The sequence below is a fragment of the Manacus candei genome, unplaced genomic scaffold (genome assembly GCF_025592945.1).
Source record: "Manacus candei isolate 608988 ecotype Guabito, Panama unplaced genomic scaffold, ASM2559294v1 h1tg000071l, whole genome shotgun sequence".
NCBI classification, from domain to species: Eukaryota; Metazoa; Chordata; class Aves; order Passeriformes; family Pipridae; genus Manacus; species Manacus candei.
Genome location: NW_026138119.1, coordinates 820,001 through 835,302, shown reverse-complemented (window position 1 = coordinate 835,302; position 15,302 = coordinate 820,001). Strand labels below are relative to the sequence as shown.

The 15,302-nt window shown below is 42.0% G+C and overlaps 1 protein-coding gene across 3 annotated transcripts in view; it reads right to left on the bottom strand.

Annotated features, from left to right (window-relative positions):
• The window catches only part of MAPKAP1 (MAPK associated protein 1), an 89,819-nt gene that overhangs the window by 45,470 nt on the left and 29,047 nt on the right, over positions 1–15,302 (bottom strand). For all 3 annotated transcript variants that reach the window (XM_051807548.1, XM_051807549.1, XM_051807550.1), the window contains 2 exons: positions 6,433–6,605; positions 2,198–2,374 (listed from right to left, as the gene is read on the bottom strand). In XM_051807548.1, coding sequence (XP_051663508.1) covers positions 2,198–2,374; positions 6,433–6,605 — 350 coding nt within the window. The remainder of the gene's footprint in view (positions 1–2,197; positions 2,375–6,432; positions 6,606–15,302) is intronic.

The window sequence follows — 15,302 nt, the reverse complement described above, 5'->3', positions numbered from 1 at the left end:
CAACCTCTGAACGTCCGTCCAACACGGGACAGGGAGAGGGGAGATGAAACACGGCTCCAGCATGGAGCTGCTCACAGGCATCAGCATCCTTCAGCACTGACCCAATATTAATAAACATCACAGGTCACAAGGCTGACATGGCAGCAGCTGAAATACTTCAGCATGAGAAGGAAAAAAAGAGATGCGAAATACAAAATCACAATTACGTGCACCAGTAGGGTGACAGGGGAGCAAGAAGACATAGAAATTGCAAAAAATCCCTACCAAAATAAGACAGTATGCACATTTAAACTCCCAGAGATAACAACCTTTTGATCAAGAGAAGATCAAGTAAGTCTCCATTCTAGGTGACACATTAAAAATCCTAATTTCAACCTATTTACACAGGAAGCAAAAGTAAATTTAAATTAACAGGAACAACCAAAGTGACCCTTTTGGAAGAGCACTGCTTATGATGCAGTTGTCCTATTTCTCCTCAGCAGCACCTCCCAGGCTATAAGAAAACTCCTCACATCAGCACAAATGATAGTAAACTAAAAGATTTTGCATTTCTTTCGTAGGATCTGCAGCTGGACTTTAATCCTGCTCCAAGCTCCAGCCAGAGCACTGCTGGCCAGGCCAGGATCCCATCAGGGCTCTGGGCTCACAGAGGAATGTTGGTTCCATCTCCCCTGAGCCCACATGTGCTCCCTGCATTGAATTCCAGTCCCAATTCAGGGGGTGACTGCGACCCCCAGACCAAAACGGGCCTCAGTGCTCCTGGGGAGGCTGCTGTGCTTCCTCCCTGCACCCCCCCCACCACTGCCTCGACCTTCAGGAACTTACTGTAAATACTGTGGCCACAATATTGTATTTCCCAATGTCCCAATGCAGTGGAACAAAGTGAACGTGGCCTTTGGGAATACACACGGGATTGCTGACAATGGCTTTCAGTTGGATGCTTTGGACCATCTCTAAGAAACACAGTATATAATAAAAAATAGAAAAACTAATTAAATAGGGTAGAATTTTTTTTAAATGTCTGATTATTCACAACTGGAAGCAGCTGTAGTATTAAGAAATCTAGGTGTTGTCCAATAACCAGGAAAACTCTATTAGCATTTTCATTTTGAGAGCTCCAAATATGAAATATTTTTCCCAAGTAAGAAGTGGTTTATGCTCCTGGTATTTTGTTACAGTAATTAAGGCCTTCTGACGGCTTAGAAGATTTTTCAGTCACAAGTAAAGAAAAATAAAAGTGATCAAGCACAGTATGTATCCCTACTTCACTGATAAGAACAGAGCAAATTCTTCTTGAGCTACAAGCCAGACAGCTCAAGTCTCAGGGGTGGATGGGGTCTTCCTCAACAAAATTCTTTTGGACTTTGAAGAGGAATCTCCAGTCCTATTCCAACTGGCATGCTTGGTTACTGCTCATTTCTCTCCTCAACTACTGCATTGTTATTAAGCCACTCAGCAACTATTTGTTCCAAAATCACTTGCTTTTTTAGTCCACTAACCAGTCTGAAAATACAAATTCACTACTTTGTCTATTGGGCTTTGAAAGAAGAATTTGAAATCTCCTGTGTGGAAAACCAAACACCATGAATACACCTTTTTTTTCCTGCTAAAATTCAATACACTTTTCCAAAATAATTAAAAGTCCCTTGCAAGATCAGTTCTTAATGTCTTTTGAAAAGGGCTCTGGATATCCAACATGAATGACTTTGTAATTTAAACTCTCTGAAGCTGTTACATCTTTTCCAGCCTAAATGCTCTATGATTCTATACACATTATTTCATTTATTATTCAGAACAGATTTTTCATAAATAAGCAGCATGGTTGGAGCAAAATGAAGATTATGAACTCAGATATTGTGCAAATTCCAAATATTTTCTAGTGGGAGTGTAACAGCTCAGTGTTCTCCACTGATCACATGCAGAGGGGCTGATTTTCTTCTCTGCTGTTTCAGACCCCCTGTGATGGTCCCACCTGAGCTGTGCCAGCCACGTTTGATTTTCCACCTGCCTGGTGACAGAGCCCAGAGCGGGGCATCACCCGCAGGGAGGGGCATCACCTGAGGAGCTGGGCATCGCCTGCAGAGCACCCCCATAGAGGCAGCCCCGAATTTTGGTAACCCCAGGGGAGGGAAGGCAGAGCAGCCCCCAGGCTGGAGGTGCCCCGGGGCAGAGCAGTCCCAGCCCGTCCCGCACTCACATGCGCACGAAGAGCGACTGCTTGGCCGCCAGCCCGGGCGACGAGTACTTCTCCACCAGCGCCAGGGTGCTGAACCCAAACTTGTGAATGGGCTCGTTGGAATCCAGCGGGGGGAAATCCGTGTCCACCTCCCCGTCGTCCTCGGCGATGTGCAGGCAGTAGGCATTGACGTTGTCACTGCAACACACACAGAGCAGGGTCAGTGAGGGCCCGGCCCAGGGCAGCCACCGGCCACAAACACTGGGGCAGAGGCACCTGCAGGGGAGGAACACCCTGACAGACACTGAGGACACCACAGAACACGGCCCAAAAGTCCCAACGTATCCTGCTGCCACGTGAGTTACAGCAAAAGTAGTCAGCCTTCATCATCAACTGCACTACAAGCAAGATCTGACAGTGATTAAAATACACTAAAGTCCATAAAAGTTTCATGACTTCATAGAAAAGCTGGGAGTCATATTTCTCCATTTGTTAAAATTTATTTATTTATATGATGACTACATTTCAGAACTAAAGGTGAACAAACAGTCTGTGGTTTTTCACAGATCAAACAACTGTGAAAGTTTAGGGTCTGTAGACTGGAAAGGCAGAGAGTGCTCTCAGGCAGGTAAACAGGGTCATGAACTATTGGAAAAGTAAAGTATCTGTCCAAGCCAGCAGCAATGATTAGCAGAAAAGTTACCTTTTCTAAGTGTCTAAGAAGTCCAGTCACTAAAGGCAGTTAAGAATTAATAAAGACCAACAAGCAGGACTAACTAACACAGAAAGTTGTAATAGATACAGTGTGGGAAATAAAGAGCTGAGTCTCTTTCTTTACACAGATGAAAAGCCCACAGGGAAACAACTATCTATAGCTACCAAACAGGTATTAATCAAAATTTCCTAACATTGAAATCTATTTCAACTGTCACTTCAATTTAAATTATTGACCCAAAAATAAGTATTCTTTCTAACTGTAAACTTGCCAGCACTCAGGCCTTTCCCCAGCCACGCAGAAGAGCTGGAGGTGCACGTGGCAGTGCATTTCTAAACTCTGCAGCTTAAATTCAGAGTTTTAATTGCATGATTGATGCTTAAATTAATTAATTGTAAAGTGTATGCTAATTGTTTAATTGGTTGCTTGATCTATATAGATAATTTTTTGAATTAAATGAGTTGATTTACAAAGTTTATTGATTGGATGTGACAATGAATTATTTCACTGACTACCTGATTTGCAGTTTTCTCAATTAATTCACAAACCTTTGGTTGCAACTGTGCTTTATTGAGGGTGCTTAGTCCAGGTGATCTATAGGCACCTTGTCATGACTAAGACATTTATTATGGAAAACAGGGAATAATGATGCATTGCTGTTAATGTAAGCTGCAAATTTGCTAACAAAAAGGTATTTCAGCAACATTCATTACCCTGAATTTTGAAAATTCTGAGATACTAGTGAAGAAACTTTCCTGAGCTTCTGGACTGTTATCAAGTCCTGGAACACTGATGCAGAATTAATTTTTAACTTCTAGAGTTAAAGAAACTTTTGGAGGAATGGGTAAAAGGCAGTGCTGGGAGAGAATTGGGAAGCACTGGGCTTGGAGCCCACAGCCTGGGGCCATGTGTCTGCATCGTGGCCAGGCTTGTAGGAACAAGCCAAAAAAAAGGCCACAATAACTCACATACATCAGATTCTACTCTGTAATGGGAAATGCCTGGCATGATTTTTGGATCTTTCTCTTACTCTAGTTAGATTTCTATGAATCATAGAATCAGAGCACAGTTTGAGCTGGAAGGGAACTTAAAGCTCATCTCCTTCCATCCCCTGCCATGGGAGACATTGTCAGTTAAATCCCATAAAATAAAGGGGTTACAAATGTCTTCAATGATGGGCTGGGCTCCTGAGCATTAACACAGACATTGTCACAAATGGTTGAAAAACAGAAGTCCAATGGGTAAAACTTCTGTACCTTGGACCTCCATCAGGCTGAGATCAAAGTCAGGAACAAGCTGAGCACAGCAATTGAGAGATGCAACAGCATCTAAAAATAGCAACTGTATTTGAATTGTGCATCTCACTATTGATTTCTTCCTAGAAGGAGATTTGGTTTATTTTTTGCAGGCAGAATCATTCCAGCATATCTGTTAGGGGCTGGCAAGAGAAAGGTCCACTGGGTTACAACCCAAGTTCATTTATAAGAGGCCAGGGACAGGGTTGCTAACACTGTCAGTGGTTCCTTGTATCGAGACTGAATACAGACAAATATAATACAATTATAATAAAAAAGGCAGCCTAATTGAATACAGAATGCTCTCAAAGCTGTCAACTAGTGCTCACTCACTTCAGACTCTTATATCTACCTTTTAGGAAAAAGAATTAAGCAGTAATATATTATTTTCTTAAAGACAGAGAGGTTGTTTTTTTTAATTACAAAGTCTACAATCTCCTCTCTACTCTCACACAGTGTCACTAGTAGGTATAGTTGTCACTCCACATGCTTTGTATACCATTTCTCAGGCATTCTCTGTAGGTATTTCAGTGCAGTGTCACAATGATCCCCATTTTGTCTTTTTACACTCTCACCTGACTGAATCAGGAACAAATGGCCAGTGTAGAATGGGCACCCTACACGAGCTCTTTCCTTACTTGGAATATGAGAATTAGGTTATAGTTAAATCAATCCTTGCTCCAGGAGTGGCAGTCAGCAATGCTAAAAAAAGATGATGGAGACATGAGAAATAATTAAGAACCTACAAGAAAACAAACTACTTGGAATCTCAAGGCTCTGCCCCTTAATCTGAGCATTTGTCCCCAGATTCTCCACTGCTGCTGTGTCTAACATGTGTTCTGGGGAACTCACGCCTCCATTATTTATTTTATTCTATCTGCCCTGAATTTGATTACATTGGACAGCCTCCTTGCTCATGATCACTCTTTGACACATCATAACATCTTATCCTTCAAGGCAGACAGTGAAATTCATTTCCTCCCACTGTTGCCTTTAGCTGTGGGCAGTGATGGTTCATGGAACACTCTCCTCATGTTCTGTCTGAGGTGTGCTGTGCTCCTGAAAAATATGTGTGTGTCCAAAGACTGACATTAATGTTGTCTTACTCATTAGAAAATAACCTAATCATACCTAAAGGACACTCTTTTGAACTTAAGATATAATGAACAGAAATTAATAACAGCAAATTAAATGGCACTGTCTACGAATACTTTTATATTTCTTTTCCAATGTAAAAAAATAACAGATCAAATCAAAGTGTTTGACCTCAGAAACATCTCATCTGTCTGTTGAGAAGATCTAAGGGAAAACCTATATCCAAAGCAACAATATTCATGAAATTGTTTCCAAGAGGGGTTCTTTCCTGTGTGCCTTGTATCTATGGAACAGAAATCACCAAATCCTGGTGGGAGCTCAAGCAACCTCCCAGCACCTCCCTATCCCTTCACAACTGTGCTACAACAGCAGATAAGACTACTGAGGTCTCAAGTGCTCCTGAAAAATGCTAAAAGAGCAAACTGTAAAATTCAGGACCCACCCCATTCATCCAATATTCCAGGAACAACAACGAATTGAAATTTGTCTCATATAGAAAAACCCAAACAAAACCATCAACCTCCTTTGCACCAGAGATATCCCTGCCAGCAACTGCTTCTGAGAACTCTATAATAAACTATTTTAAGTTCTTATTTTATATTCTATGACCCAGCAAAACCAGCAGTATTTTACAGGACTGTTTTAAAACAAAAGCTGCTCAGGTGAGGGGCTCTGAAGAACCTGTTTATGCATCTCATGTCACCTGCCAGGATAAAGGAACAGCTCTCACTAAACACCAACAGTACTCCAGCACAGCAAAGGGACTTACAGAGGAGTTCTGGACTGTATTTGACACCTGGTGATCTCAGCCATTAAGAACACTACCCAAAAATAGATGGGACATGGAATAACAAATGCCTCTGTGGTAACAAAAGACATAAGGTTTGCATTATTTTTCCATAGTTTTGAAGTTATGATTCATTTACAGATCCAAGGTTTCCCATTGATCATTAACCAGCCCCCAGCAGTCAAATCAAAGAGCCATGGCTGGAGGTGCCCGAGTGCTGCTCAGAGGGAAACACCGACAAACGTGAACGTGCTCTCTCTAAGATTCAGCTATCAAAACACTGACATGCAAATCCATTTCATTATGCAAAAAGGCTGCAGAGGAGAAATTCAGAGGTAAAGAGGTAGTAAAGAAAGAGCATTACTTCAGTTTGGGTTCCCGTCCCTCACTTGTATATTGCCAGCAGATGAGCCCGATCAGGTCGTGCACTTTGGCGTTGGCGATGGTCACCACTGTCATGGGCTGCAGCTTGTCTTGGCTTGTGTGCAGTGGGAGGTAGACATCAATTTTTTTGGTTGCCGTTGTACCAACGTGGCCCTGTTGAGAAAGTGTATTTTATTAGAAAAGTGTGACAGAGTTAACACAAAATCTGGGCAGAGGGAACTCTCCTCAGCAGGAAAACTAAAATACTCTACTACGGCTTGAAAATGGAAGAAGCTTGAACATCTAAATTCCAATTCTTTCCCTGCTGTTTATCTGTAAAAAGGACATGAAATATTTGGCCATGATTTCACAGATTTTCATAAAGAGCCTGAACTTCACTGCAGGATCCCATGTTCCTGCAGGATCCAAAAAACCCCAAATACTTGCAGGATGGGGAGGAAGTCCCATCAAGCCAACCTAAGACTTCCAAACTGCACTACCCTTGTTTCTACATTTCTGCTCTTTTCTGCAGTTTTCCCCCACTACTTGAGAAGCTCTCAGCCCTCTGGAGGGAGCAGAACTACCCAGCTATCAAGGTTTGACCGTGGCTTGCCAAGAGAAGAACAAAATCTCACATACAACTGAGCCTGAACTGTTCTGAACTGTTTGAAGATGACCAAGAAGAATTAATTAATACTGGGGTTTATTGGAACTTACTACATTAAAAAAAATCTATTTGGCACTGTGAAGATTGACAGTTAAATAAACCATAAAATACACAGCAACAGAGAGATCTGTAAAGTTTGTCTTACAAGAAAAAAACGTTTAATCCACTGCAGGTAGGACTGCAGCTTTAACCCAGAAATCTTTTAAACAGACAAAAGATTGCACATTCTGATGCCTTCTTCCAAAGCACCCAAAGTAACTCTCTGTCTCCATCTCTCTCCACACACACAAGGGCCTTGAGAGGAGAAAGTGTTTCTTGAATTAATCACTTGGAATTCTAAGTAACAGAATAAAAGGATTCAGTGCTATAAATCTATAATGAGAGCATAAAACAGGGAGTTAAATGCCATGTGCTAATTTCAATATATTGTTAAAAACCATTTGATCCTTCAGTGTGATTATAAATTAGAGAAGTAATAGGAATTTAAAGATTCAAGTTATTCATACTGGCATAGCTAAAAGTATTAGTAAAATCCATTCTAATATAATGAATTTGTTTTTTAAGAAAGCATTTTTATAGTGCAGATACCTCCTCTTCCCATGTTTTAGGGTAAGAAGAAATTGGTTTTGCTCATTCAAAGGAGGGGTTAGGTTTGTAATAGAATATGGGACATTCCTTCACTTTGTTTGGATAAACCTTAACAAGCCTTTGGGAGAGCTCGTGTGCCCAGGACCCTCTGGGACACCACCCATGGTCTTCTGAAATCATGAACACAACAGAGCTACAGCTGCCAAAAAACATAAGGCTGGGTTTCTTCCTTGCAATCTCTCTTGCTTTTCTACTTCCAGGACCTTTCTGAAGAGTAACTAAACTGGTACCAGGTGATGAACTGCCTTTCTTTGCCCAGGTGCAGGCACCACCCCGGGGTGCACACGAGGCTGTGCTGGTGACACTGTGGTGCTGAGCAGAGACACCAGAACAGGAGAGCTGGGGCTGCAGTGGATTGGCACGGGAGGGAGCAAAGAACAGCTACCCAGGAAACTAATGGGACTCCTTGGCATGCCAAGTCAGCTACATACATAAATCCAAGGAGGGCAGAATCGTAAGTAATGCTGGGTCCTGACAATGGAAAATCCAAGAAAAATGGACAACCAGATGTGAGAGTTGATGCCAAGGCTACAACTGACACACCCAGTGTCAAGCCAGGGAGCAGACAAACGAGGCAGGGACTGGATCTAACAACCAAAGGTTATCCCTCAGCCACTGCACAGACAGCTGTTCTATAAACTAATAATCCAAACCATGTATTTATAAAACAACCCTGTTCAGGACCTTGGTCTCCAGCTATCACAAATTCCACGGTAACTCTCCCTGGGCTTCCTCTCTCCTTTGCCCCACACCATGTGGTACTTACTTTGTGTTTCCTGTTTTTAACTAAACTTTTCCTTGTTCTTCCACATCTCTAAATCTCCTCTACCTCCTCCATTAGAGCTATCCTTTTCTTTTACTCACAAACACTCAACAGGAACACCAAAATGACAGGTGACTTAAACTCACACACCTCTGAGGATTCCAACCACCCTTCGAGCAAGGGGAGCAATCCCAAGAGCAGGCCTGGGAGATGGCTCAAGGCACCACTGCTACACTCAAGGGCTTTAAAAAAGTGAGTGAAATATTTTTATTAATTAAAGGTCTGTAAAGCAGATTGCCATAAGGTATTAGAGAGGTTGAAACCTGAGATGTGAAGCCAATTAGACTTTCTAGCAGTCCATTGTCACATTGGGTGGGAAACACTGGTATGATCAGTGATTAGTCTCTGTGGCCAGGAGTCTGAGCCACGCTGGATTTCACCAGAGATAACCTGTGGGTTTTACACAGGGCTGGAGTCTCCTCTCCAGGATCACTCAGACCCAGACCACAGGCACTGCTACAACCATAATCACTTTCTGCTTCCAACTAAAAACTATATTCCAAGTGGAAATGCTGAGGAGATCCAGAAGATAAAGGACAATTACTGATATTCAAAGAGGCAGGATCAAACTTTATTAATAGATCCAGTATAAAATTCAATGGAAAATCTATTCAGGGCCAGGGGCCTTACCATTTGGAGTTTCCTTAATAGCCTCCAATAAATCTGGGAAGCATAAAGGGGCTGTTAAATTAACATTTTCCTGATCTGTCACCTGTGGCACAGTTAATTTGTCAAAAAATTCTTTTAGCTTGTCACTGGACACTGTATATTCTGACAAATGAAGTCTGGAATAAAATTGACAAAATATCTCGTTAATTTTCTAGGAAATCACAAATCTGATTCCATTAAGCTTTTATTGTTAGAAATGTTATATCCCACCAGTCCTTTAAGGAAGTGAGGAGTAACTGGATATACCAAAAATGTACTATAAATCATAGAAAATTTTTCAAGTATTTTTATTGATGGATTCTTTTAAGGTTCCTTGATGCTCTCCTACAGTATGTTAAATTTAAACAAAAATAAATATTTAAACTCCATCAATTCTTTCAACTCAAAATGTCCTTCTAAGATTTAAAATCAACTTTTAATCAAAGTCCAGGAGGGAATGTATCCCTCCCTCCCACACCAGATGATGTATATCTGATGTATATCGTGTGACCACTGTCCATTCCCAGGATAACTTACTCCTAAACATAGTTCTGAAGCACCTGCAGAACAGGGGGCACAACTGTGTGTGCTGTGTCCTTCTCACTTCTGCTCTGCTTCACCACACACCACGGCACAATATTAAAACAAAGTCCATAAACATTTCTGAGAGAAAAGTGATTGATTTTCAACACTAATAATTTACTGCCTCTTCCTGCACAATAGAGTTCTGTGACTAAATGTTATATCACTTTAAGATTAGATGTTCTAATGATATAATGCAAAGATTTTACTGAATCATTATTTAGTGGGAGTCATAAAAACCTCTTAAAATTAATCTTTCATGCACATCTAGCTTATCCAAAGTTAGCATTTAATTAGATGGCCTTGGCACGAATGAGCTTACTACTTTATTTGCTCAATCAGTATACGTCTCTTCAGTAATTATAATTAATTCAAGTCATTGACTCACCTCCCAGCAAACAACACTAAACACTGCACAAAATGGAAACAAATGCTTCTCCTTTCCCAAATGCAAAATGTCTTCTCACTTTTAAACTCAGTGAAATGTTTTTTGGTTTAGGTGACTCTGTAATCCAGCAATCACTTTCTGAACATAACTTACATATGTATTTAATCAACATACAGGAAATATATGAAGGAGAAAAATAGAAATATATTAACTCAGCATTTACAACACATACAAAAGTTCTAACGGATCAGAGCATGGATGTTTATAGCAAAACAAGGGACTGTATTTTTCTAAGATGACCACTGAAAAGCATCATTTTCTAATCTTTTGACTCGAAAAAAATTAAAAAACTTAGACCAATTATTTCTTTACCGAAATAAGTGGAAATAAAACAGTCAGTCATATTAACTCATAAGCAAAACAGCTTTAGAGAGGCTGAGTAGACAAAGAAGGGTCATCTAAAAGAAAAGATGACAATTTTTTTTTAAGTTTGGATGATCAAATACCTTAAAAGCCTTCAGTAAGCACATGGCAGAAACCCTCAGAATGAGGCACAATATTCCAGACGCGCTGGCACACGGCTCTGAGCAGACAGGTGGGAGCAGAGCAGGATGCTGAGCACACCCACGGCCCCAGCAGAGACCCAGGGAGTGGTGACGGGCACAGCCTGAGGTGTGGAGTACAACACAGTACATGGGTGTGGAGTACAACACAACACACGGGCACAGCCTGAGGTGTGGAGTACAACACAACACATGGGTGTGGAGTACAACACAACACATGGGTGTGGAGCACAACACAGCACATGGGTGTGGAGCACAACACAACACATGGGTGTGGAGTACAACACAACACATGGGTGTGGAGCACAACACAACACATGGGTGTGGAGCACAACACAACACATGGGTGTGGAGTACAACACAACACATGGGTGTGGAGCACAACACAACACATGGGTGTGGAGCACAACACAACACATGGGCACAGGCTGAGGTGTGGAGTACAACACAGTACATGGGTGTGGAGTACAACACAGCACATGGGTGTGGAGTACAACACAACACATGGGTGTGGAGCACAACACAACACATGGGTGTGGAGCACAACACAACACATGGGCACAGCCTGAGGTGTGGAGTACAACACAATACATGGGTGTGGAGCACAACACAACACACGGGCACAGCCTGAGGTGTGGAGTACAACACAATACATGGGTGTGGAGTACAACACAGCACATGGGTGTGGAGTACAACACAGCACATGGGCACAGCCTGAGGTGTGGAGTACAACACAGCAGATGGGTGTGGAGCACAACACACGGGCAGGACACACGGGGAACAGTGATAGTACAGCCTGGGCATTTGATCTGTAACAGGCTGAGGGAAGATGCCTGTCCAGTTGCACATTGAATATTCAGAGGTCCAGTGCTGAGTCTTGGTGCTCACATGAACACCCAGGCAGTTTTACACCATTCCTCCTCCAACCCACCACACTGTCCCCTACCATGGCCAAACGAGAATGGGGTTTATTTCATCAGGTGGTTAGAACAGCATTGGAGTTTTTCATTACTTTGGTCACATGATTCCTTTTGTTATTCCTAAGTCATTTATGGGGAACACCCCAGTGAGACCAGGGCACAGCAGCCCCGGCCCCGCCGCAGGCGCCCACCCGGTGCCCGGCACGCTGAGCACACTGCCAGCCCTCACAGGTTCTCAACAAAGCCTCAAAGTTATTCCCTTCTGAGGAGTGGATTCTCCTTTGTATCATCCCAGCTTCTGCTGCAGAGTTAGCAGATCACGATGTAAAATTCCATTAACATCATTAAATACTTAATTTATCTTATTCGCACTGTCACTATTCATAAAAATTTAACCCAGTAATTTCCTGTTATCCAAAGCATAACAAAGTATGAATATTTAACTACAAGGTAAATAACACACTATTATTTTTTATTCTAAATTGTTGACTTCACTTAGCATGCCTGCTCTGTACAGCACCACACGATTTGTCAATTAAAGGTCCAGATGTTTCCCAGGCTGCAGTGGCAGCAGCAGTTCTGAGCAACGCGTCCTCTGCATCGCAATGATCACTACAACCCCAGCTCCAGGCTGCATTAACATGCTCATGTTTTATTCCAGCCCCCTCCTAATGTACCAGTTAATTATACAACACACAGCTGAGAAACATCACCTCCGAGCTGGACAGTTTCCTTCCACGCTTCCACCTGAACACGTCTTTACATGCACCTCAAACCCAGGATTTACATATATAACCACACCACATAATCAAGTACCCAAATCACTGCCTGCTCTTGCTTGGCATTCACTCCCACAATTAATAAAATTATGTAAGTCCTGAGCAAAGAATAAGACACATAATGATGGTAACAGCATGTTTCAATCATAGTAACACATTCATTTATAAAACTCTCTATGAATTTAAAACTGAATTTAAAACACCGTATTGGAGTGCTATGAATATGATCTCTTGGTATTGTTTTTTTCCAACAAACATTATCTGGATGGAAGGGGAAGCCCCAGGTCCATCCCCTTTACAGCCCAGGCTGTGTTTATGTCCATGCAGGTGTCAGGTTTAGGACAAATGGCCCTCTCCTGTCATGCTCCCGTGGCATTTCGCCCCACACGCTCCTTCCCTGCACGCCCAAGGCCAACACAGACCTAGAATTGCTGCTCTGCAGAGGGTGGGATGTCCCACTGGCTGTGGTGGCACCAGCTCTCCCTGCCTGTGCAGCCCCAGTTCTGCTCAAGGACGACAACACACGTTCACATTGATCAGAGGGCAACTGCTCCAGCTGCAGCAGAAATGCATTCATTACCCCAAACCATCCTCGGCTTCCTCACTGAGGAGAAGGAATGGCCTCTTTAGTAGAATTATTTATATTTTACTTACTAATAAACATTACAATTTAATACTGAGGAATAGAGTTATTCTTTGTAATAACAAAATGCAACAAAAACTTACAATGAAAACTACACCATAAACATTATTTGTGCGTTAAGGAACACGCCACGATCTATTTTAACGAACAGATGCTCTACAAAAGATAAATGTTTTCAGAAATATTCAATCCTTGAACAGATCAGCCTCTAATCCTCTGCTTCTGCTGCACAAAGCAGACAGCTCAAGTTCCTCGAGGACATCAGCCAACCTTAGGTGGAACATTTTTAATACATCACCGTGTCACTTTTTAATGTGCCACAATCTATTAACCACATGGCAAACTAACAGGGATTTTTAAAATATGGGTTTTATAGCTTTGTGCCGGTGATTAATTAAATAAATAGCCAGCGTTTCACAAATCATCCCTCTAATTAGTCTAACCCAGACACTTTGCATTCCCTGGCACCGTTGCCAGCTGAAGCTCACAGAAGGGCAGCGGCGCCCGAGCACGCCCGGCACCGCCAGCCCGGGCTGGCACGGCCCGGCAGCCCCCGGCACCGCCACCGGCCTCGCAGGTGCTGCAGTCAGCTGGAATGGGGCTCCAGCTGCTTGGGAAAGATGTTCTGGGTAATTATTCTCCCTCATCCTGAAGGAAACAATCGAGATAACAAAGAGAACAGAGCCGTGTCTGGGATTTGACCTGAAGTAGCAAAGTTGTGTGTTGCAGAAAATGAACAAATATTAAAGGCAGATGCTAGAAAAATTTTCTGTGCTAAATGATACATTTTCTGTCAAAACATTTCAAAGTTGAAGCTGCAACTAATTACATGCAGTCCATTCAAGGAAGCCAAGCAAGGCTTATCATTAAAATGACTCAATTATTCTTAAAAGAAAGAGAAAATCATCTGTAAAACCTGCCTGCAATCTCATCAGTTTTACTGTGCCTTCCTCAATAGATCATTTCCCCCAGAGCTCAAATTAAACTCTCAATAGTTAACATGCTCAAGTTTTACTACAGGTTTTTCTCCAAATTATTATTAACTGGAATTTCCTACCTAGGAAGAGTTTTATATAGAAATTTGCTCTGCAGTGTTTAGTGACACTATCACAACAGCTTTTCCCCCCTCAATTTAGAAACCATCAGAGACAGAACGTGATGCAGATTCAGGCAGCTCACGGAGATGGGATTTGATTTCCTCCATCAGGCAAGTTCTTTCTCAGCATCAGTCCCCAAACTTGCCCCTTAAACCCAAGTTTCCTTGTACTCAGGAAGATATTTGTATTCCTGGGCAAGGCTCAAGGAACAGGTCACACCCCGGTGGGGCGGGGATGTCACCGGGACTGCCAGGACCCGCCGTGCCAGTGCAGATCCCACAACAGGAGGGGAAGAAGTCCAGGACTAACAGCACTGAGACTTTTCAGCTGTTAGATGGACACCGAGGTGGGGCTGGATCCAGCACAAACAGCTGCGTAAGAACAGATCTCCCTCTCCAGCCTCAACAGCCTCGTGGCACTCGGGGGGCCCTGGGAAAGTACTGTGAGAGAGTTTAACCTCAGGAGGCTTTTGCCCTTAAAATATTGCACGTGGTTCAAGCAACTTTAATTGATGCAGGACACGTTCTGACATAAAGTGTTTTCAACGTTTTTTTTCCCCCAGGATTTAGGTCCATAGCAGCCTGAGGTATGATAAATTCATAAACTCAATCTCCACAAATTGCTCAGAAACTGTTCTTGTTAGTAAATCAAAGTTCTTCAGTGCAAGCAGTACTAATATTAAGAAGTTAAAGAGAATTTTTTTCCCTATTTGTTTCAGATAGGGAAATAAAAAAATTTACATGGAAAAAACCTGACCTTTATATTATCTTTACAAATTCTGAGTGGGGATATTAAATAGAATCTTAAATAAATAAAAAAATAATTTAATAAAATATCAATTTATATTGGAATCAAGAATAAACCAATTATCACTTCATTTACATTTAATGTTTAACTACGAAACAAGAACTCTTTGATTAGTGATATCATGGTGCTTGTACAGATCTCTAAGAGAGTTCTTACTCCATAATTACTACCAATGCTTTAAAAGCATTTTTCAAGTACTAGGATCAGAGTAAAGACATAGTCTAAAAGACTATTCTGTGAGAAATTAAAAACCCAACCTTCTCTCCCTCAGGAATGTTTCTCCCAACAAGCATGTCTGTTAAATGG